General features: G+C 50.0%; 1 protein-coding gene across 2 annotated transcripts; it reads right to left on the bottom strand.

Moving 5' to 3' along the window:
* Positions 1-1,041: 1,041 nt before the first annotated feature.
* On the bottom strand, positions 1,042-8,213 carry ARMC5 (armadillo repeat containing 5). Of its 2 annotated transcripts, none has more exons than XM_077907428.1 (6): positions 6,550-8,213; positions 4,895-5,002; positions 4,015-4,801; positions 2,949-3,457; positions 2,211-2,343; positions 1,042-2,126 (listed from the first exon to the last, which is right to left on the bottom strand). In XM_077907428.1, the coding sequence occupies exons 1-6, from the start codon at positions 7,028-7,030 to the stop codon at positions 1,307-1,309; spliced, it is 2,838 nt and encodes a 945-aa protein (XP_077763554.1). In that variant the 5' UTR covers positions 7,031-8,213; the 3' UTR covers positions 1,042-1,306. The 2 variants fall into 2 exon arrangements, with proteins under 2 accessions (XP_077763554.1, XP_077763556.1); XM_077907430.1 differs by lacking the exon at positions 6,550-8,213 and adding an exon at positions 5,774-6,503.
* Positions 8,214-22,501: the final 14,288 nt, after the last annotated feature.

The following is a 22,501-nucleotide window of genomic DNA, read 5'->3' as shown; positions in this document are numbered from 1 at the left end:
GCCTTCAGGACAAAGCCCTTCCCCAACACCGAGGCAGTCCAGACAAGCCAAAAGAGCCCTTTTCCCCAGATCCTGGAGAACACAGACAAAAAAGACACCGACTCCGGTCACAGAGGAACAAGAGGCCTTCCCTGGACTGGGACCCTGAGAAATCAAAATGAAATAACACTTAGAAAGGACTGTGGACAGACAGGACGGTGGTGCAGCCACTGGTCTCAACCCAGCAGCAGCTTATAACGACCTGGGAAGCTTTTAAAAATACTGATGCCCAGGGCATCCTCCCCTCAGCCCAACTCAGTAAGAAAGTGCCTAGGGAAAAAAAAAAAAAAAAGAAGAAAGTGCCTAGGTATCAGTATTTTTAAAAAGCTCTCTGAGTGGTTCTAACGCAGAGCCAGAGAACAAGGAACGGGACAAACACTCACAGAGGTACAGAGATAACAAGTGTCAGCCTTAGCCGACAGGCAGGCGCAGTCCAGCCACACTCCGTCAGGAGGTCACCTGAGCAGCTAGTGATCTGGGACCCAAGTGCTAGAGAGACCCTACCTCGAGACACCACAGTACAACATAAGCCCTTCCTTAGCCTGAATGTAGTCTGGGGCCCTGGCTATCTCTGAGTAAAACTAAGACGGGTCCTCGGGGACTCCAGGAACACAGTGGGTCTAATAGCAGAGGACACTTGACCCAAGAGATGAAGACAGACCCAGAGACCAAAGGCCCAAAGTGGGTGAAAGACACTCAGGAAACAGTAATGCCAAGGCCTTGGACATACATCCCCGTGCTCATTGCATTCCCTTGGCCCAGCCCCTTCATCCCTGACTAATGTGTGTGTCTAGCTGGGTAGCTGTCTGAGCAATGAAGTTGCGGGAGCTGGAAGCGGGTTTTCTCCAGTACCCTACTCTAGCCCAGGACTCCAGAAATTTACTTTTAAACTCCTATATGCCAGGGTGGCCCGTACTGAGATACGGCCACCTGAATAAGACCTAGTTGATTGGTGGGGTGAGGGGACCACAGGAAAGCAAGCAGACACCACACCATACGGTATCCAATTCCAAAGTTTTTAATCTCCACTCTGGAAGGCTGGGCCAGGCCAGGTGCCTGGGGTCCCGGGCTGTTCTCCGTCTTTGGGTCCACACTCAAACTGTGGGCCTTGGCTTCTCACTCCTGCGTCTTCAGACCATCATCCTGCGGTACAGTTCCATCCTCTCGTCGGTCCCTGATGGTGACGTCTGCTCAGCTTCCTCTCCTGCTGCTCCGAGGGAGTCCTCCTTCATAGCCAACTCATCCCTGGATCCCCTCCCCGGAGATATCAGCAGTCTAAGCTAGAGCCCTTGCCCCCCAATTCAACTCCCATCACCACAGCGAGTAAAGCCTCCATCAGGGGCCCGGTCTCCTCGCCGGCTGCCTCCACAAGCCCCATTAAGGCCAAGGCCCGCTTCCGCGGGCACTGCCCCGGCCCCAGGGTCCAGCGGGCACAATGGGCAACCAGCCGGGGCCGACCCAGGCGGAATACCTCACCCACAGACTCTGGGCCACCGTGGGGTCCCAGGTGAATATGGCCCACAGCCTCTTCCAGCTCCTCCTCCAGCCCAGGCAGCAAGAAACGGCCAGCAGCCTCCAGTGCCTCCTCAGCCTCTGAACCCAGCAGTGGCTGACCCAGTGGGGGAATGGGCCCCAGGGCAGCCCCACAGCCCCGGCAACCATGCAGGTGATGCAGGATAGGCCAGGCTGCGCTGGGTGACAGGCCTCGAAGCGGTACCAGGTTCATCTGGGCTTCAGCAAAGCTGCCAGCTAGCAGGGCCCGGAAGAAAGGTGAGGCAGTAGCTGAGGCAGCTCGCTGGGCAGGGAGCCGTAGGCCTGAGTCCAGCAGGAAGTGCAGGTCAGGGGCTGGGATGGGGGCTGGACCCAGCAAAGGTTCATAGAGGCAAGGGGAGGGAGCATCTAGGTCCAAGGGCATTGGAGGTGGAAGGGCTGGGATCACAGTGGGAGACACTAGGCCTTGGAGGCAGGAAAGGGAGTCCGCAGCAAAGAAGAGGAAGAGTGGATGTGGAGCTGGCCGAGTTAGTGCTGAGAGGAGGAGTCGGAGGCCGCCCTGGTCCAGAAGTAGCCGGCGCCACAGAGAGGGTTTCCTTTGGGAAGAAAGGGACTCTTTCAGAAGGTGAAATGAGTGGCACTGCTCCCGACCCCTGTGAGGCACCCACATCCCCCCTCACCGGCAGATGAAGGGCAGGGTTAATGCACAGGCCACACGGTCCTCAGGGCTTCCAGAGAGCAGCAGGTGGGTGAGGGCACCCACTCCAAAGGGTGATTCAGCCTGCACGGTCAGGTTCTGCAGCAACATCTCACCTGCAGAGGTGGGCAGAGCAGGTCAGGTTGGGAGCTGATGTCCCAGCTGTGGGTCCTTGAAAGGAAGGAGGCTAAAACCCCAGGGCATGCAAGAGGGGATGACTACAGGCCCAGAGAGAAAAGGTCTAAATGCTAGGAACTGGAGGTCAAGGATAAGAAAAAAGTGTGATGGTCAGGGAGTACGTCCAGCTTGGAAGGACTACAAGAGCCCATAGTCAGAGCACAGAAGACAAGGCAGTCCCTGGCCGTGTTGGGAGTGCTCGGGGCACCTGGGAGCATATGGGGCCTGAGCTGGGGCTTTCCAAGTCAGTGTGCCCAACGAGAAGCCAGTCAGGACAATGTGAGATTGGGTAAAGAAGAGCAGACTGGGTAAAGAAATATAGACAGATTCTAAGTCGTTGGAGCCAAGCCTGGTTTGGGGGTACCTAGGCCCCAAGACTTGGACAGAGGATGGAGCAGAACTTTGCATGGTGGGAGTCCCTCACCTCTTCCCACGTGGTGACTGAAGTTGGATAGTGGGCTAGAGGCAGTGAGAGCCACGAGCAGCAAGGTGAGGGTCTCAGTCCAGAACTAGAGGGGGATGGGGGCTCTTATGGGAGACGCACCCAGCTCCCGGTGCTGGCGTCGAGCTGGTCGGGCACGCAGCGTGGGCCAATCATCTGGGGCAACGCCTAACACAAGCCAGGCACGCAGCAGTGCAGCACCGTAGCTGCGCACGAAGGCCTCAAGACAGGCAGGGTTGCAGGTAAGGCGCGCCAGGATGCGTAGTGCCCGTGGGCTCGGTGGGCCCGGTGAGCCCGTCACATAGGCCAGCAGGCCACACAGGGCCGGGCCAGTAACCAGTGCCCCACTTGGGTCAGGAGCCTGTGAAAATCGTGACAATAGCAGCAGCGCTGGTCCCTCACGGCCCCAAGGCTCCTCAGAGGTGGCAGCAGGGCTGCGGCCAGGCGTGCGCAGTGTGCGAGGCGACCGCAGTGGCGTTGGACCCAGGGTGGGGCTGGTTGGCTCAGCTGGCTCTGGTGGTGGTGGTGGAGGCGGGGGACATCGCTCAGGGGACCAGTCCGGAGAGATGTCTCCTGGGCCTGCGGCATAGCCCTCAGAGATCAGCCATGACCTGCAGAGGGGAGAAAGGAGACACTGAACCCAGAGCCAACGTAAAGGAGCAGTGCCACAGAGCTGTCCTGCAAAAGGAGGTGACTAAAGCAGTGGGAGGAGGTAGGGCCAAGCGGAGGTAGGAGAGAAAGAGAAATGGAGGAAAAAACCCAACTCGTTCAGCAATTACTGATGCCTATCATGTGCCAAGCCCAGGATTAGGTACTAGGCACAAGCAATGAACAAAACGAAAGTCCCCGTCCTCCTAGAATTTATGTTCAAATGAAGGGCAAACAGGCAACAAAATTTTTAAAAAGGCCCAGTGAATCTGTCTGGTCCCCAAGTTCAGAGGTACTGGGGTAGAGCCAAGGCCAAACGCAGACCAAGGAAGAAAGGACATGTGCTTAACGGTGACTAGAAAGTGGTCATGTCCAGGGAGAACAAGGAGTCAGGAATCAGAGTCAATAAGAGTCCTGCTTTAAAAAAAAAAAAGAAAAGAAACACTAAGAGTCCTGCTGAGACAGGGTAGGGGATGAGGGTAGGGTAGCGGAGAGAGCCAGCCATCAGGTTCCCACTCACCTTAGGCTTCGGAAGCTTCCAGCCTGTGCCCGCTCAGGGGTCCGCTCCTCAGGAAAGTCCCAGGAAGCAGCTTCTCTTCCCTCTTCTTCCTCATCACCAGCATCCCCACACAGCTGCCCAGCCAAGAGGGGTACGAGTCCCAGAGCCTGGAGCCGGCCCAGGGCTCCAGTGTCATAGAGGAAGCCCACCAGAGCAGCCACAACGCGAGGGTGCCAGGCACTGGCACGAGGGTCCCGTAGCAGACCCATCAACAGCTCCAAACCACCTGCGTCCCGCAGCCGGGCCCGGTTGATGGCCTCCCTGCACAGCAGGCACACAGCCCGCACCAGGGGCTGCTGGGAGGCTGGGCCAGCCCCATTGGGCCCTCTGCGCCGCCGGAGCTCACCCAGTAGTACCTCTACCCCACCAGCATTGCCCAGTGCAGGCCGTACAAGGCCTTGGGCACACAGGTTGGCGAGGATCAGGATAGTTGCCTCTCGTACTGCCTTTTTGGGGTGGGAGGCCAAACTGACCAGTGGTCCTAGTCCCCCACCGAGACTTAGCTGCTCAGCACAGGCCCGGGAGCAGCCTCGACTCAGCTCCAAGAGGGCACGGACTAGGGCCAAGGTCAGCGCAGGGTCTGGGGCAGCGGCCAGAAGCTCAGCCAGAGGGCGCACTGCTCCCTGCTGCGCCAGGGCCAGGCGGTGCTGGGGTGAGTCCGCCAGGTTGCGAAGGGCGCGCACCACACTCTGCAGACACTGTGAGTCCTGGCAGGCTGTCAGGCTCTCAACGAGCAAGGGAACAGCACCTGGAGAAGAGGAGGACAAAGAGTGAGCAAGGAGGTACCCGAGCCCCTCTCCCACCCAAGCACTGGCTAACTCCATGCTCAGAGCCTCCTCACCAGCAGAATGGATGTCCCCACAGCTCTCAGGTTCCATGGCCAAGTTCCCCAGAGCACGGGCTGTTCGGTTCTGGATGCTATCAGTCTTCACACACTGAAGAATAGTCACTGCAAGAGAATTTGGCCTCTTGAGGGTCCTACCCCCTTCTTGTCTCTCTCATTAATGACTTCAAGAATGTGGTCTGAAAGGGTCAGCGAAGGCCTCCAGAAGAGGTTAACACATAATGGGTCTGAAAGGTTAAGCAGGCAGGTATTTGTTACGAAAGATGGTGGATGGGGGTGTCGCAGGGCATTTCAGGTCCAGAAGCAGCCTTTGCAAAGGCCCAGAAGTGAGATCCAATGTCTGAGCTATGATCTCATGGAGGGCCTCGAATGCCAGGCCAAGGGATCCGGCAGGACTTGAATATGAGGACAATGGGAAGCACGCGGGGTTTTAAGAATAGGAGTGCTGTGATACAATGTGGTAGCCATAGGGAGAATGGATTATAGGGAAAAAGAATAAGGTGGCGGGGGTGGGGGGTGGGGGGGTTTGGGGGGGTGTTGGCCAGCAAGGAGGCTGGCCCAATTGTTAAGGTGAGAAAGGACAGTGGCTTAAACCAAGTCAGGTACCAGCACAGACCAACACGCGGGCACCCGTTCCTGGGCACATGACGAAACAAGTAATAAACGGCGACGGATTCAGGAGATATTTAAAATATAGAACAGTAACTGAATGATGAGGGTCATATGCCAATAACAAAACCTGTTATTTATTAAGGACTTATTAACGCGCCTCGTGTCAAACATGTTACGGTCCAGGCGCACCTTATTAACAGGTTTAAAATATGCTAAAGTCTCCTTTTATCCAAAATAAGACTTTGTCAAAACTGGCATACTTACTTTCCTAACTGGCGGGCCGTGTGTAAACTGTGTTCCCAACTTTGCCACTAAGAGGCGCCAAGAAAAAAAAAAAGCTTGTTTTCTTTTGTTAGGATTTGTTATTGCGCTAGTTTTTGACAACCCAGAGTACCCAGTCTATGCTTAGAATATCTGCGTTCGGGACGCCTGGGTGGCTCAGTGGTTGAGCGTCTGCCTTCGGCTCGGGGCATGATCCTGGAGTCCCGGGATCGAGTCCCACATCGGGCTCCCTGCGTGGAGCCTGCTTCTCCCTCTGCCTGTGTCTCTGCCTCTCTCTCATGAATAAATAAAATCTTAAAAAAAAAAAGAAGAAGAATATCTGCGTTCTATAGTTGCATCTCATTTTCTCCCTACTTCAATTTTGCGAGGTCGCTATTATTATTATTATTATTCCATCTTACAATGAGGGAGCCTAGCTTTGGAGGGTCTGGCTCGGTGCAGAGAACGACCACACCTTCTGACCCAAGTTCATCAGAGGGTATAGGGGCCACTCCGAGGTGGAAGAGTACGAATCACCCAGAAGTCCTCAGCCAACCCTGTGGCCTCCACCAGCCCAGATTCGAGGGAACAGCCAGTGCGCAGGGAACGGCTGTGGTTGGCTGCTCTGGTCAGGCCCGGGGGTAATCTCCAAGCGAGGCTCGAGAGGCAGAGGCGCGGCGCCGCCAGGGCACCAGCACAAAGAACCCCGGGCCCCGCCCACGCCCGGAGAGGAGACTGGAGCGCCGAACCCCTCTAGGAAAAGAGGGCGGAGCACTTACCCAAAGGGAGAATGCCTCCGAGTCTGCGCACTTCAGCCCGGCACGCCCCTTCCGTACAGCAGTTGGCTAGGATGCTCAGCGCCAAGTCCAGGGTCTTGCGCAGGCGCGCTGGCGGCGAGGGCGACGACGAGGAGGACGCAGCGGAGGGGGCAGGGCCCGGCGAGGGGGCGGGGCCAGCAGAAGCCGCTGACTCGACGGACGAGGGGGCGGAGCCGGGGCCAGCCTGGGACGGGGCGGGGCCCGCTGCAGCCGCTCGCCGTAGCAGCGCGAGAAGGGGGCGGAGCCCGCCGCGCGCCCGGAAGCGCTCGATTCCCCCTGCTGCCTTGACGTGGCGCGTGCGGAGGGCTAAGAGCGCACGGCCCAAGGGTGTCTCGTTGGTAGCTGTGTCCTTTCCCCCACCTAGACCCTCCCCGGCCGCCGCCGTGAGCTGCGCGAGGCAGAACGAGAGCGAGTCCGTGAGGGTCGGTTTCGCAGCCGCCATCTTGGCTCAGGCCTAAGGCTCCGCCCCCCTCCTCGCCGCTCCTCCAAGGGAACGGAACTGGAAGAGAGGGGCGGGGCCGGGCACCTCCCCTCTGACGCTTTTTAAGCGGCGCCGCCGCAGTGATTTTGCAAGTTGGAAGTTGTAGTTCTCGGTCCCGGTGCTCTGGACAGTCGCAGGACGCACGTAGACAGTAGTGGTTACCTAATCCCTGTGCGCACCCCAGCGGCGCGTTCGGTGCATGCTGGGATATGTAGTCTGCGCCTTGCTTAGCACGCCGGGCTTAGGACCGAGGGGAAGCTCTCAGGGGGCTCGCCGTGGGCTGGTCCCTTTGGAGAACCCAGACATCCGACCTCGGAGTCTCAGTACCGTGCTGCTCCAGGTGCCGCGGCCACTCCGCCCCCACCCCCTCCACCCCGCGTGTCCACGACAGCGATCACCTTTTCCTTCCAGCTCGCTTCGCCGCCCCACAGCGATGGCCCGGGCGCCGAATTCCGCGCTGACGGATTCAGGATCGTGAGCCAGGCCCCAAAGTGTCAAATTCCTGACAGCGGCCGCAGATGCGGAGCTCTTGCTCAGTCAGGTGAAGGAGAGGGTTAAACCTACCGAGACCGTTCGCTGCCACTTCCTAGAGCGGCACGGGCTGGTGGACATTTCCGTTTCCGGTGCTGGCTCTGGGTCCGGAGTGTCTCCCGTCCTGGCTCCGCTTGTGAGCTGAGCGGCTGCTGTTTAGGAGACGGTGGTGGTGGTGGTGGTGGTGGTTGTTTTCACTGCAATGCAGTCAACGTGGCCAGAAGTGGCAAAGGAGAACTCGGACGGCGCGGAGCGGCAGGGGAAGCGGACATCCCGGGGAGCCCCGAGGTCCGCCCATCCCAGCGGGCCCTCCCTGGCGGCGACAGCCGGCCTCCTGGGGAATGCTGCTGGGTCTGAAATACCGATGTAGGTCAGGCTGTGGCCCAGGGAAGAGGCCTCTGGCAGGACCGTCTTGCAGTCCCCAAAGCCTTCGAGTGCCGGGAGTGTGGACTGACGGCATCCTGCCGCCCTGACCTCCTTCACCACCAAATCAGCCGCGCAGGTGACAATCAATCCCTGTTCTTCCGGGTGTGGCAAGAGCTTCCAGCGAGGCTCACAACTAGTTAAGCGCCACCATGTACACACGGATGAGAAACCATACCCCTGCCCTGGCCTGAGTGTGGCGGCTGCTTCAGCCTCAGTTCCAACTTGTGCAACACCCTGGTTTCCCACTCAAGCCTCCAGTTTCACAAGCTCCCAGAGTGCAGGGAGGCCTCGGGCCGCGGCTCCAACCTGATTAAGCACCAGCGGAAGCCCTATAGCTGCTGAGTGTGGTAAGACTTTCAGTGTTCGCTCCATTCTAATCCAGCACCAGCAGGCACACAGGGGCGAGAAGCCCTACCGCTGGAGGGACTGTGTGGCAAGAGCTTCAGCCTTAGCTCCAGTCTGTTGCAGAACCAGCGCTCACACAGGGATGTGAAGCCCTTACTGCTGTGCCCAATCTGGTGACAGCTCTGGGTGCAGCTTTTATCTGTTCAAGCACCAGCATTCACACACTGGGGAGAAGCCCTATAATTACTGTAAATGTGTCAAGAACTTCAACAGCTCGTACAGCCTGGCACCAGCATATGCATAGCGAAGAACAACCCCAAACACGGCCATGGCTTTAGTGAGCATACCCAATTCATTGAGCACCAGTGTATTCACTTGGGCGGACAACCCTATGCCCATTCAGAATGTGACAAAACCTTCTACCACAGCTCCAAGCTCCTTAAACACCAATGCATGCCCACAGGCGAGATACCCTGTAAGTGTCCCAGTTGCAGCAAGAGTTTTGTAGGCAGTTGAGATCTGCTGCAGCACCAACATACTCACACAGGCCAGAAGCCTTAACATTTGCCCTGAGTGTGGCAAGAGCTTCAGGCAGAGTGCTCATCTACCAGGTGGCCCACAGTGGTAAGAAGCCCTGTGTCTCCCTCCAGTGTGCGGCAAGGTATTTGCCAGCAGCTCCAACCTAGGCCAGCACCAACAGATGTTCCAGGGTGGCAGCCCCTGCCAATATCCCTAGCTTCAGTTTCAGCCCAAACTTCAGTTCTGACTTTGGTCCAGTCCTCAAGAAGCCTGAGCATCTCTAAGCAAATCTCTTTTCTGCTCCTCTAGGGCTGTTGATTGGTGGACTGAAATCAGGGAAACCCAGGCTGGAAGAATTAGGACAGTAGAGCCTTCAAAGAGCCTTCCCCAAAAAGAAGGCTTAAGTATGTTTTTTGAGGACCCAGAGACAGAATGTCAGCTGGAGGGAGTTTTTGGATGGTAGGAGCTACCTGGACCAGCTGATTCCAGATGTAGGGACACCTTTGGCAGCTGCCGATCAGATCCCTTCATGGGCCTAAGGAATGATGGGATTAATCATTTCAAGAGCAACAATTGCCTCACCCCAGAGGCATGGGACCAGATATCAGGCACCCCTGTGAAAGAGAACCGTCTACAGGGGTGTAAGCTAGGGCTGGTAGGGCCCACAACCAAAGGACCAGGAGACCTGTCTGATAAGTTCATGCTTTTGTGACATTTCTAGGCAGGGGCAAAAGGCCCAGGGTTTGTCATGTGCCCCTTCCGTTGCAGGTTCCTCAGAATACTTTGTCAGATTCCTCAACAGGAAAAGTGGTGAAGATTCACTTGTGTATCTCATAAAGTTCACATTGAGGACTTAAGGCTCTTTTGCCAGAACATTGGAAAGAGCTGCCTAAATAAATGTACTTCTATTGGTAAAACTTATAGAAGCCAGAGGGAAGCTTCCCAAAGCACTATATAATCTGTGCCCAGAGCAGAGTCCAAGCTATGAGAGGTTTCTCTTTCCTTTCCATAGCTGTCTGTGTTCCTGGGAGAGGCACAGTCTTTTTGAGGTTGGAGGAGGTTTAATGCCCACCCCTGTGAGGCCGTCCCTCCACTATTAGCCCCATGCCTATAGCACCCTATCCCCAAATTTTGCCTTCTTTTATCAGACTTGCATCTAGAATTAGGCAGAATAGGAGTAAAGGAAAGGAATGTGAAGCAACCCCTCTCTCAGCCTCTAGGAGAATGTCCAGGTCTATCTCTTCCTAGTTATGTGACCTTAGACAGGTCTGCCTCTTCTGATCTTCAGTTTCTCCATTTGTAATACAGGAATAATGATGGCTACCTCACAACATTGTGTTGAGGATTCCATGGGATCATGTACATGATACACCTGAGTCAAAGGGATGACTCTAAACCTCAGTTCTATCTCCTTCAAGTCTAGAGCCTTTTCACTGGTGGTATCAGTCAAGAAGCATCATGCCAGCTTGTGTTCTAGCTCCTCCATAGAGGACTCACTTATTTCACTAGCATAATACCCTCTTGTTCCATCCATGTTTTGGCAAATGGCAAGATTTCATTCTTTTTGATGGCTAAGTAATCTCTCTCTCTCTCTCTCTGTGTATGTACCACATCTTTTTTATCCATTCATCTATCCATGAACATTTGAGTTCTATCCATATTTTGGCTATTGTAGATAGTGCTGCTATAAACATTAGGGTGCATGTGCCCCTTGGCATCACTATGTTTATATCCTTTGGATAAATACCCAGTAGTGCAACTGCTGGGTCATAGGGTAGTTCTATTTTCAATTTTTTGAGGAACCTCCATACTGTTCTCTAAAGTGGCTGAACCAGTTTGCATTCCCACCCACAATGTAAGAGAGCTCCCCTTTCTCTGTATTCTCACCAACATCTGTTGCAGAGACATAGGCAGAGGGAGAAGCAAGCTCCCTGTGGGGAGCCTGATGCAGAACTCGATCCCAGGACCCCAGGATCATGACCTGAGCCAAATACAGACGCTCAACCACTGAGCCACCCAGGTGCCCCTGGTTTTCTTTTTCAACATTACTTTGGCTATTCAGGGTCTTACCTGGTTCTATACAAATTTTAGAATTGTTTGTTCTAGCTCCATGAAAAATGCTGGTGCTAATTTGATAGGGATTGAATTGAATGTGTATATTGCTCTAGGAAGTATAGACATTTTAACAATATTTGTTCTTCCAATCTATGAGCATGGAACATTTTTCTTTGTGTCTTCCACAATTTCTTTCCACAATTCTTTCATAAGTGTTCTATAGTTTCCAGTGTACAGAACTTTTATCTCTTTGGTTATTCCTAGGTATCTTATGGTTTTTGGTCCATTTTTGTAACCTAATCTTGGAAGTGACATCCCATCATTTCTGCCACATTCTACTTGCTAAAAGGTAGTCACTAAATCCAGTCTACACTGAAGGGGAGAGAACTATATAAAGGCATGACTACTAGGAGGTGGGAATCATTGAGGCCACCCTGAAAGTTGTCTCCCATACTCCTAGTTGAACTGTCATTGACCACACTCATGCCTTGTAAAATGTTTCTGTCTGTCACATGTAAACCCCTCTCGCAATCTCATCCTAATTTCAGGGTGGGGCAACCTAGGATGGTGGTAGCATTTTTCTGGGAAACCCCAAATGAATTGTGAGGAAGGCCTTGGCAAGGGTGAGGACATGGAGGTGTAGAAGTCAGAAAGAGATGAGGGCAGAGCACAGAGAACTGCTTCCAGCACCTGCCTTCTCACATCTATTGGCACTGCTTCTCTGAACCAGCTGGTGCTCACATTTTCCAAGTAGTTGGGCACAAGTCCTAGATTCTCACATAAAAGCACATATGAAAATTATCCGCAACCTGGAGATTTTGAGCTTTGTCAGCACCCTGGGAAGATTATCTGGGGGCAGGGGGAGTAAGAATATAACTATTTCTTCTCTTACAGATAATTTTTCTATTGCTTCAATATTTCCCCCGCAAAAGTAAAAACAAAACAATCCTGAAGCTTGGAATTGGATCACTTGGCCCTTTCACTTCGTTATCTACTCCCAGTTCAAAATGCTTGCATCTCTTAGTGGCCAGCATCCTCTTGGATCTGAATTAGATCAAAACATTCAATCTTTGTAAAGTCAGAAGCTCTTTGGACACCAAGAAGTTTCCTGAAGATTTTTCTTCCAGCCTATCCATGCCAGCTTCTTTGTGCCATTTTTTTTTTCTTTATGCCATTCTTTACTCACTCCCCCAATCACTTCCTCTCTCTGGGCTTCAGTTTCATCCTCTGCAAAATGAGCAGATAGAATGAAATTGTCTTCAAGTCCTGCAATGAGTTAATGATTCTACTATGTGTAGGGTGCATGCTGTGAGCAAGGGTTCATACTTGGCTTTCCTACACTTTGGGTGTCATTTGATACCCAGAACCTATTCTTACCTCCTAATGAGCCTGTCTGGACTAAAAATTACATTTCTTAGATTTCTTTGCACATTAGGTTCTTCCACTTAGATGTCCATGCATGAGATTTAGAAGGTAGAAGTGAAACAGGAGCCACTTTCTTATTGCAATTGGCCATTTTCTGATGACTAGTAAGGTAGAGAAGACATGGAGGTCTTCTGTAGTAGTATTACAGTATCCAAACTCCAGCCTTTTGGTTGTTAAAAGGCAGGTTAAAGGCAATGAAGCAGCCTCCTAATTCCTGATTTGCAACTATGTGACCTTGGTTACAGATGTGTAGTTTTTCAACTTGGTAGTTCCAAGTGCAACCTCCTGATTGCTCATTTTCCTGGTTGTAACAGAAGCTCCTCTAGTGAGTCAATTTGGTAGTGTTAACAGAACCAGCCTTCTCAGTCCAGCCTGGCCAACAAGTTTGTAATCAACTAGTTCATAGCTCAAAATACCTATGGTAGAATTGCCCTAATACTGTCACGTATAAGATATGCTAACCTATTTAAATTTCAGTGGACTTGGGCAGCCCGGGTGGCTCAGCGGTTTAGCGCCGCCTTCAGCCCAGGGTGTGATCCTGGAGACCTGGGATCGAGTCCCACGTCGGGCTCCCGGCATGGAGCCTGCCTCTCCCTCTGCCTGTGTCTCTGCCTCTCTCTCTCTCTCTCTCATAAGTAAATAAAATCGTTAAAAAAAATTCAGTGGACTCACCTGTACAATGGGAAAGATAATGCCTACTGTGAATAGTGAGATAATGTATATAAAGTATCCAGCACATGTAGGGTCTCAGTGATGATATCTCTCACCATTATTATAATTCTAGGGAATATCAAGAGTTAAAAGATGAAATACAAACTGACCCTTCCCTCTAGAGGTGAAAACTCACTAGAGAGGTAAGAATTTGGCATGAAATAATAAAGGCAATGAATGATGAGGGACAAAAGAGTAGGACAGAATGTCAGGGCTTTAGAGGAATTCAAAAGAAGGAACTACCTCAACTGCCTCCCAATGGCCACCCTATTGATCTTTTCCCATGTGTTAGACATTCCTTACAACCTCCTCACACAATGGGTACAATTGTCCTCCTTTCACAGGTTAAGAAACTAAGACTCAGATAGAAAGGGAAGGTGACTCACTCAGGGTCACCTGCCTAGAAAATGTTAAAGCTGGGATTTCAACCAGGATCATTTGCCTCCAGAAGTGGATTGAATGGTGACACCCCCATCCCCAAAATATGTCCATGTTTTAATTCCTGGAACTTGTGAATGTTGCCTTATTTGAAAAAAGGGTCTTTGCATATATAATTAAATTAATAATATTAAGATGAAATCATCCTGGATTATCCAGTGGGTCCTATATTTAATGGTAATTACCCTTAAAAAATAAAGAAGAGATGACAGAGGAGAAGGACATGTGACGACAGAGGCAGAAATGGGAATGATGTGGCCACAAACTGACGAAGCCAATGAATAGCACAGCTACCAGAACACAGAAAAGCTAAGGAAGGACCCTCACCCACAGGCTCCAGAGGGAGTACAGCCCTGCCAATACCTTGATTTCAGATTTCAAACCTTCAGAACTACAAGAGAATAAATTTCTCTTGTTTTAAACCACCCACCATATAGTAATACCCAATAGATAGTGATATATGCAGCCCTAGGAAACTAATATACCTTTCAAAGCCGAGTTTCCTGCTAAGCTAAGACCTCCTTGGTTCTCGCATCTTCCCTGTTTTCTTTTTAAGATTTTATTTATTTATTCATGAGAGACATAGAGAGAGGCAGAGACACTGGTAGAGGGAGAAGCAGGATCCATGCAGGGAGCCCAACGTAGGACTCGATCCTGGGACCCCAGGGTCACACCCTGAGCTGAAGGCAGACACTCAACCGCTGAGCCACCCAGGTGTCCCTCCTGCCTTCCCTGTTACGCCCCTCAGCTGTACCTTCAATCACCTCCCTGGAGGATGAAGAGACAGAATAAGGAGTGGGATAGAAGCACTGCCTTCCAGCAAATCTGACATCTTTTCTTTTCTGAAAAGGGAGAGATTGTGTAGGCAGTGGTGAGAGACCGTTATTGTCAACATTTCACAAAGCCAAACAGAAGTCCTACTTCTCCTTCTACATACCCAATAAGTGTGGTTTGGCCTGAAGTAACCACCGTCACCCCACTGACTTAACTCTTACTAAAAGCAAAGAAACTTAGCCAGGCTACTCCCTCAACTGGCCAAAGGTTCTCCTCCCTGGAGAAGCAGGCATCACAGAATCACAGGATTTCAGAGACATAAGGAGCCTCGAGTTTTGGGAAGTTTCACACATTGGTGACTACTATTACTATGGCTACTGTATTGGTAATCAAGATGCTGGCCAGTTTGGTTCCTGATGAAATCTCTCTTCCTGGCTTGAGAGAGAGAGAGAGAGAGAGAGAGAGAGAGAAGGGAAGAGAAGAGGAAGAAGAAGAAGAAGAGGGAGGAGGAGGAAAAAAGGGGAGGAGGAGGAAGAGGGAGGGGGAAAAGGCAGAGGTGAGGAGGATGGGAGAGATAGAGAAGGGGAAAGAGGAAAGGGGGAGGAAAGGAAGAGGGAAATGTGGAGAAAGGGAGAGAGAGAGAGAAAGAGAGAGGGAGGGAGAGATGAAGAAATGAAGAGAAAGCGAGCTCTGGTGTCTCTCTTTGTGTAAGGACACCAGACCTGTCAGATTAAAGTCCCACCCTTATGACATTATTTAGCCTTTATCACTCCCTTGCCATCCCCATCTCCAAATATAGTCACATTAGGAATTAAAATTTTGACATATAAGTTTTTTGGGGAAATATCCATAAGACCTCCTATCATTCCAGCCTTAGGCAACCACTAATATATTTCCTATCTCTATAGATGACCTATTCTGAACATTTCATATAAATGGACTCATATAATGTGTGGGCCTTTATGACTGGCTTCTTTCACTTACCATAATGGTTTCAAGATCCATCCAAGTCATAGGCTGTATCAGTACTTTGTTACTTTTTATTGGGATTTTTTTAAGATTTTATTTATTTATTCATGATAGACAGTCAGAGAGAGGCAGAGACACAGGCAGAGGGAGAAGCAGGCTCCATGCAGGGAGCCCGATGCGGGACTTGATCCCGGGACTCCAGGATCGTGCCCTGGGCCAAAGGCAGGTGCCAAACCACTGAGCCACCAAGGGATCCCGGTTATTGGGAATTTTTATTCCAGTTTATGGATATACCACATTTTCTGTATCCATTCATCAGTTGCTGGCCATTTGGGTTGTTTCCACTTTGGGACTATTATAAATAATGCTTCTATGAACACCCATGGACAAGACTTGAGGGAATATTCTTTTATTTTTCTTGGATGTATATTTAGGAGTGGCATTACTGGATCATTTCACTCTATGTTCAACCATTTGAAGACTTGCCAAACTGTTTTCTAACGCAGATGTGTCATTTTACATTCCTACCAGCATTGCATGGGGGTTACAATCTTTCCATATCCTTGCAATATTTGTTAATTATTTGTCTTTTAAATTATGGTTATCCTAATGGGTATAAAGTGGTACCCCATTGTGGTTTTTTTTAAAAGATTTTATTTATTTTTTTAAAGCTTTTATTCATTTATTCATGAGAGACACAGAGAGAGAGCGAGAGGCAGAGACACAGGCAGAGGGAGAAGCAGGCCCCATGCAGGGAGCCCGATGCGGGACTCGATCCCAGAACTCCAGGATCAGGCCCTAGGCCGAAGGCAGGCACTAAACTGCTGAGCCACCCAGGGATCCCCTAAGATTTTATTTATTTATTCATGAGAGACAGAGAGAGAGAGAGAAAGGCAGAGACACAGGCAGAGGGAGAAGCAGGCTCCATGCAGGGAGTCCGACATGGGACTCCATCCTGGGACTGCAGGATCACACCCTGGGCCGAAGGCAGGCGCTAAACTGCTGAGCCACCTAGGGATCCCCCCATTGTGGTTTTGATTTGCATTTCCCTCATGGCTACTGATGTTGAGCATCCTGTGCTTATTGGCCAATTGTATATCATCTTTGAAGAACTATCTATTTAGGTCATTTCTAAATTGAGTTATTTGTATTTTTATTATTGAGCTGCCATAGTTATTTATGTATTCTAGGTACAAGTTCTTTATCAGATATTTGGCTGAAACATATCTCCCATTCGGTGGGTTGTGTTTCACTTTTTCAAAAATGCCCCTTGAAACACAAAAGGTGTTCATTTTGATGGCATGCAGTTTATACTTTTTCTTTTGCTGATTACGATTTGGTGTCATATATATAAGAAAACATTGCCTAATCCAAAGTTATGAAGACTCTAAGAGTTTTAAGAGAGAGTTTTCTCTCTTTTTCTCTCTTTATTGTTTTAGTTTACATCTATGTCTCTGATCATTTTGAGTTAATTTTCGTATATGGTTGTGAGGTAGGGCTTCAAATTCATTCTCTTACATGTAGAGATCAAGTATTTGTGTAATGTACTATATAGTCCCATGTTGGGGGGGCGCTGTAAATGGTGTATTAAATTAAGAATATGCAGTTTATGACCCCCTGGATGAAGAAGCAAAAGGCACCCACAAGGGGTCAGTAGGTAGCTCCCTCAGTATCCAAGGCCCTACTTTGGGAAATTGAAAACTCCTGGTGTCATTTTGTTTTTTTTGTTTTGTTTGTTTTTTTTTGTTTTTTTTTTTTTCTTTAAGGATCCTGGTGTCATTTTGATTGAAGGCATAGCTTCAGGGAAGAAAGAAAATAAAGTCACAAGATTTATCACTTACAAATCCCAGACATGGAAGAGCAATGAGCTTGAGGAAGGGCAGCCCTCTGTCCCAGGTCATGACCACAGGAGAAAGAGAGCAGGGTAGTACCTACCTAAGCAACCACCAAAGGTGGTTTGGGCAGAAGTCACTAATTTTCAAGGGCTCAATTCCAAGTGGTTATCTTAAAAGATACCCTGGGAAAAACAAAATGGGAACTTGAGGCAGGAAGCTCAGCTCTTAATATAAATGTCCAGACTCTGTGAACAGGGTTATTATACAGTAAAATGCCTACACAGCAACTCAAAATAGCTGTTTTCTGATTATACACTTCTGACTTGCCAAGCAGCAGTCAAAGCTGACTCTGGAATCCACAGAGAGTCTTCAAAGAACATGAGTGCTGGTAGTTAGAAATCAGGTGTGTACAGAAGTTGGTAAGAGTAAGAGCTTTCAAGAAGGGGACCAACAGCCTTGGCTAACTCCATGCAGAGCATATATATATATGCATCCATATATATATGGATTTCTAAAAAACATACTGTGATTTTGCCTGATTTTGAGTCTTTGGGGTTTTTTTATGAGTCTTTTTGAAATAGAACTGGACTCTATTATTCTGTCTCATTTCTTCTGTGCTACAACGTTTGCAAAGTAGTTACACATGGTTGTAATCATCCATTTTTGTTGTTCTATAGTATTTCACTGTTTGAAATGCCATTAATTTATATATCCTTTTAATTGCTGATGAACATTGATTGTTTTTAATTCTTGGCTATTAGGAACAATGCTTCTAGGACCACTTTGTAGCCATATACAGGTATGTGAGTTTCTAGTGAACTTTCTTTTGTGAGAATTACTGTGAGAACTACTGCTTTTCAGCACTACCAGGACTCTTCTTAATCATGCAGTTGGACTTTCCCTAATTCTACAAAGGGCAACTGCAGGGAAAGGAGGAGCATGAATGGCCCAAGGTCACTCAGGCAGCTGGTGGCAGAACTCAGACCATTATCAGGGTCCTTTGCAGATGTAGCCCATGTCTGTGCCCCCCAAAACTGAGGGAATTTGGCAGGTGGCACCAGGATACGATGAGTAAGGCACTGACTTATGGTATAAAATGTAAGGAAGCATGATACTTGGAAACCAAGATGAATACTTCCCTTTTTTTTTTTTTTAAATCAGGAAACTACAGCCTGTGGAGCCACCTGTTTTTGTAACTAAAGTTTTTTTTTGGAACCAGGGCCATGGTCAGGAAGAGCTAAGTGAGGCAAGGCTGTGAAAGTATAAGGATTGAATTTCATCTTCATTTAAAATTTTGGTATTTTCTTCACGGTGGTGGATTTTTTTGTATTCATTTTGATTTTTTTTTTGAGATATTGCACTCAAAATGTTATTTATTTTGATTACCAAATTCTTGGGCACCCCCTTAAATCCTGTGCCAGAAGCCAGAACCTCACTCTCCTCACCCTACTCCCAGCTCAGCCACCCAACGCCCCTCTTCTTTTTTTAAAAATTTTAATCCTATATATATATATTTTTTTTTTTTATTGGAGTTCAATTTCCCAACATATAGCATAACAACCAGTGCTCATACCACCAAGTGCCCCCTTCATTGCCCATCACCCAGTCACCCCAACCCTCCCGCCCACCTCCCCTTCCACCACCCCTTGTTCATTTCCCAGAGTTAGGGGTCTCCGACTTCTCTATCCTAAACCTTCTCAGGCGCTTTCCAGCCCAGCCGTCACCACTGCTTTCTGTCCCTAGGGGGCGCTGTCGTCCCGGCTCCTGCAGGTCGTCCCCTCTCCATCCCCAGGTGAGGCGCCAGGCCCGGGGACCCGGGGACCCGGGGTGCGCGGTGGGCGAGTGCGCGCGTCGCCGGGCCCCGGGCAGGTGCGCGCAGGTGCGATCCCAGGCGCCGCAGCCCAGCCTCGCGCGGCTAGTGGGGTGCTGAAGCCTCTCACTGCGGGATGGTCCCCGTACCCCCAACCCCGGCTCTTTGTGGTGTTCTCACTGCCCAGACCGTTCCGCCCGGTTCTTGGGAACGCCAGGGGACGCGTCGGGCAGTTATTTTAGGAAGTGAGAAGCGCGCAGGGCGGGCCGGATCGCAGCGCCCCTGGCCAAAGCTGGGTAAGGATGCCCGGGACCCCCGGCATCCCCGCCTCCATGGTTGGGGCGGTCGCGGGGGCTCCGGCGAGAGGGGCGCGGGGGCAGGGACACTGCTCTCACTGTGGCCGAGGCCCCTTCGGGGCGACTGCATTTCCTGGCAGGCTTCTCCGAGGGCGCTCCCGCCGAGCCGCGGCGTTTTCTCGGGGTCTGGGGTCGGGAGAGTGGGGGTGACCGGCCCCGCTTGGCTGCACCCACAGGTGTCATGCAGGAGACGCGCGGGGCGGGACCTCCCTAGGTAATAGCTACTGGAGGGTGGGAGCCCGAGCCTGCTGCTCTTACCTGGAGCAGAGGGCAGTTCTGGGCATTCGCCTCCGCGGAGCCCCCTGGATAGGTCGCTCCACGAACCTCCGCAAGCACGTCCGTGTCACCGGGGCTGGCAGGGCGGGAACACGAGCATCTCCATTGCCCTTTTTAGCCTTGTGTCCTCCACTCTCTTCTTGGAATCTGCTCACCCCATTAGCTAACTCATTTCCCAACCGCTCACTAACACCTGCGGCACCACAGCCCCTCCTGGCCTTGGAATCCAGAGCTCCTACTACTCCCATGGCCTCCCCTCAGTTCTGCCTTTAACCAGCGCCCCCCCCCCCCCCACCTACCCCAAAACACTCACCCAGGCTGTCTGATCTACCTTTCTCTGTAAAGTTCTTACACCGCTGTCGCTAAAAGTCTGTATAGCTCCAGCCTAGAGACGCTCACTTAGCCTTAGCCAGTTTGGTAAAGTTAAATTATATTATCACTTGGCATCCAGTCCACTATTGAGAGCTCCACACATCTAAGTTCAGGGCCTTGACCTTAGTTTATTAATACCCTAGACCCATTACTGAAAAGGAAGGGCTATAGTGAAAGAGAGGTAACCTGTAAAGGTCACTGAGGATAAAATGAGATATCCCTTTAGTTCAGAGGTCCTCAGTTTTGGCTGTATACTCTATGATTACACCTGAGTGCAGCCCGGCACAAGAATTTTTAGAAATTGGATAATTTTAATGTACAGCCAGCGTAGAGAGCCACTGCTTCAACGCTGAGGGCAGGTAGGTGGGGTGGCCAGAAGCACTGGACCAGGCACCTCCAGCTGGGAAAAGCATCAACTCTTTATCCTAGTGTGCTACACAAATTGTTAACATTTTCCATGTGTCCCCTGTGAAAACAGGAAGCACTGCCCTATATTAAGAAACATGCCTGACAGCTTTGTGTAAGGTAATTGGAAATAAGGCAAAGCAAGCCCAAAAGGCCAAATAGGAAACAATGCAGTAATCTCTGGATGAGGTAAAGAAAGCCTGGGCTAGATTAGTGACAGGGAATATAGGAGGAGACAGTTGTGACAGTCACAGAAACAGTGACAGACTGTGGTGGTTACCTAGATGGAAGTTTTTGGCAGGCTGTGGCACTTTGAAGTCATAAGGGCTGATTGCACTAACATATACTAGCTGACTCCCAAAAGAGAATCGCCAGAACTATTGTAGTCTTTCTAGAACCCTCAAGACCATGAGTAGGTCTCTTCCTGGAATCTGCTCACCCCATTAGCTAACTCATTTCCCAACCGCTCACTAACACCTGCGGCACCACAGCCCCACAGGGGTCATTGTGGCTGGCTCAGTGTCAGGCACTAGCAAATTGAACTGCAACCATTCATAGAGTTAGAAGAGCTCCTGCTTTATGGTGGCTGGAGGCCCTTTCTGGTATCGGGCAGTAGCTTCACTCCTGGGGATGATTCCTCACAAGAGATTTAACAGGGAAAAAATAAGCTCTGTGCATGGCATGAAAATGCTTATTATAGCATTATCTATAAAATGATATATTTAATAATAAAGAAAATGAATAAAACAAAAGAATTTTTTTTAATTTTTATTTATGATAGTCACACACACACACACAGAGAGAGAGGCAGAGACATAGGCAGAGGAAGAAGCAGGCTTCATGCACCGGGAGCCCGACGTGGGATTCAATCCTGGGTCTCCAGGATCGCGCCCTGGGCCAAAGGCAGGCGCCAAACCGCTGCGCCACCCAGGGATCCCAAAACAAAAGAATTTAATTTAAATAGCTAGCATTCAGGGGCACCTGGGTGGCTCAGTCCGTTAAGCCTCTGGCTCTTGATTTCAGCTCAAGTCTTGATCTCAGTAACCTGGGATCCAGGCCCAGGTCAGGCCCTGTGCTCAGTGGGGAGTCTGCTTGAGGATTTCTCTCCCTCTCTCTCTGCCCCTCCTCTATTCAAGTGCACACACACTCTCAAATAAATACATGTCTAAAAATAAATAGCTAGTGTAAGAATATCATAATGAAGATATGAATAAACCAGAAAACATTCATAAGTGAAAAAAGAATCTTCTTTTTAGAAAGAGAATTAGATTCATCTTTTGCTTGGAGTAACTTCCCCTTGCTCAGTAGCTAAACAGTGATTATATAGAGTATTTAAATATGTAGGCATGTCGGCAAAGCCTGAAGAAACTTGCAAATGTGAACGGATTTTTCTTAGAGAAGGTCAGATTATGGAGAAAAGGGAATTTCTTTCTCAAAATTGTCCCAGTGAAAGGCATGGTAGCATGGAAATTTGGAGAAAGCTCTCAAGCCAGATTATTTGGGTCCTGGTTCTGCCACTTAGTAAATGGATGGCCTTTGGCAAGATTAAGACTTTTCAGTGGGGGATCCCTGGGTGGCGCAGCAGTTTGGCGCCTGCCTTTGGCCCAGGGCGCGATCCTGGAGACCCGGGATCGAGTCCCACGTCGGGCTCCCAGTGCATGGAGCCTGCTTCTCCCTCTGCCTATGTCTCTGCCTCTCTCTCTCTGTGTGTGAGTATCGTAAATAAATAAAAAAAAAAAATTAAAAAAAAAAAAAGACTTTTCAGTGGCTCGGTTTCTTCATCTATAAGATGGGGTAATAGTCCTTTTGTTAGAGAGTTGTTGGGAGATTTAATCTATATGTGGGAACTTTTTAAAAAAAGATTTATTTATTCATTCATTCATTCATTCATGAGAGACACAGAGAGAGAGAGAGAGAGGCAGAGACACAGGCAAAGGGAGAAGCAGGCTCCATGCTGGGAGCCCGACATGAGACTCGATCCCGGATCCTGGGATCATGCCCTGAGCCAAAGGCACACTCAACTGCTGAGCCACTCAGGCGTCCCTATGTGGAAACTTTTAGAACAGCACCTGGCATATAGTAAGTATTCTATAAGTGCTAGCTATTTAAAGTTATTTATAATAAAATCTTTAAAGAATTGGCAATCAGACTCCTGTCCACGCTCTACACCTCAGAAAAACCTTAG

Source organism: Canis aureus, chromosome 8, assembly GCF_053574225.1.
Source record: "Canis aureus isolate CA01 chromosome 8, VMU_Caureus_v.1.0, whole genome shotgun sequence".
NCBI classification, from domain to species: domain Eukaryota; kingdom Metazoa; phylum Chordata; class Mammalia; order Carnivora; family Canidae; genus Canis; species Canis aureus.
Note: the sequence above shows the minus strand (reverse complement) of the source record. Positions and strands in the feature narration are given on the sequence as shown.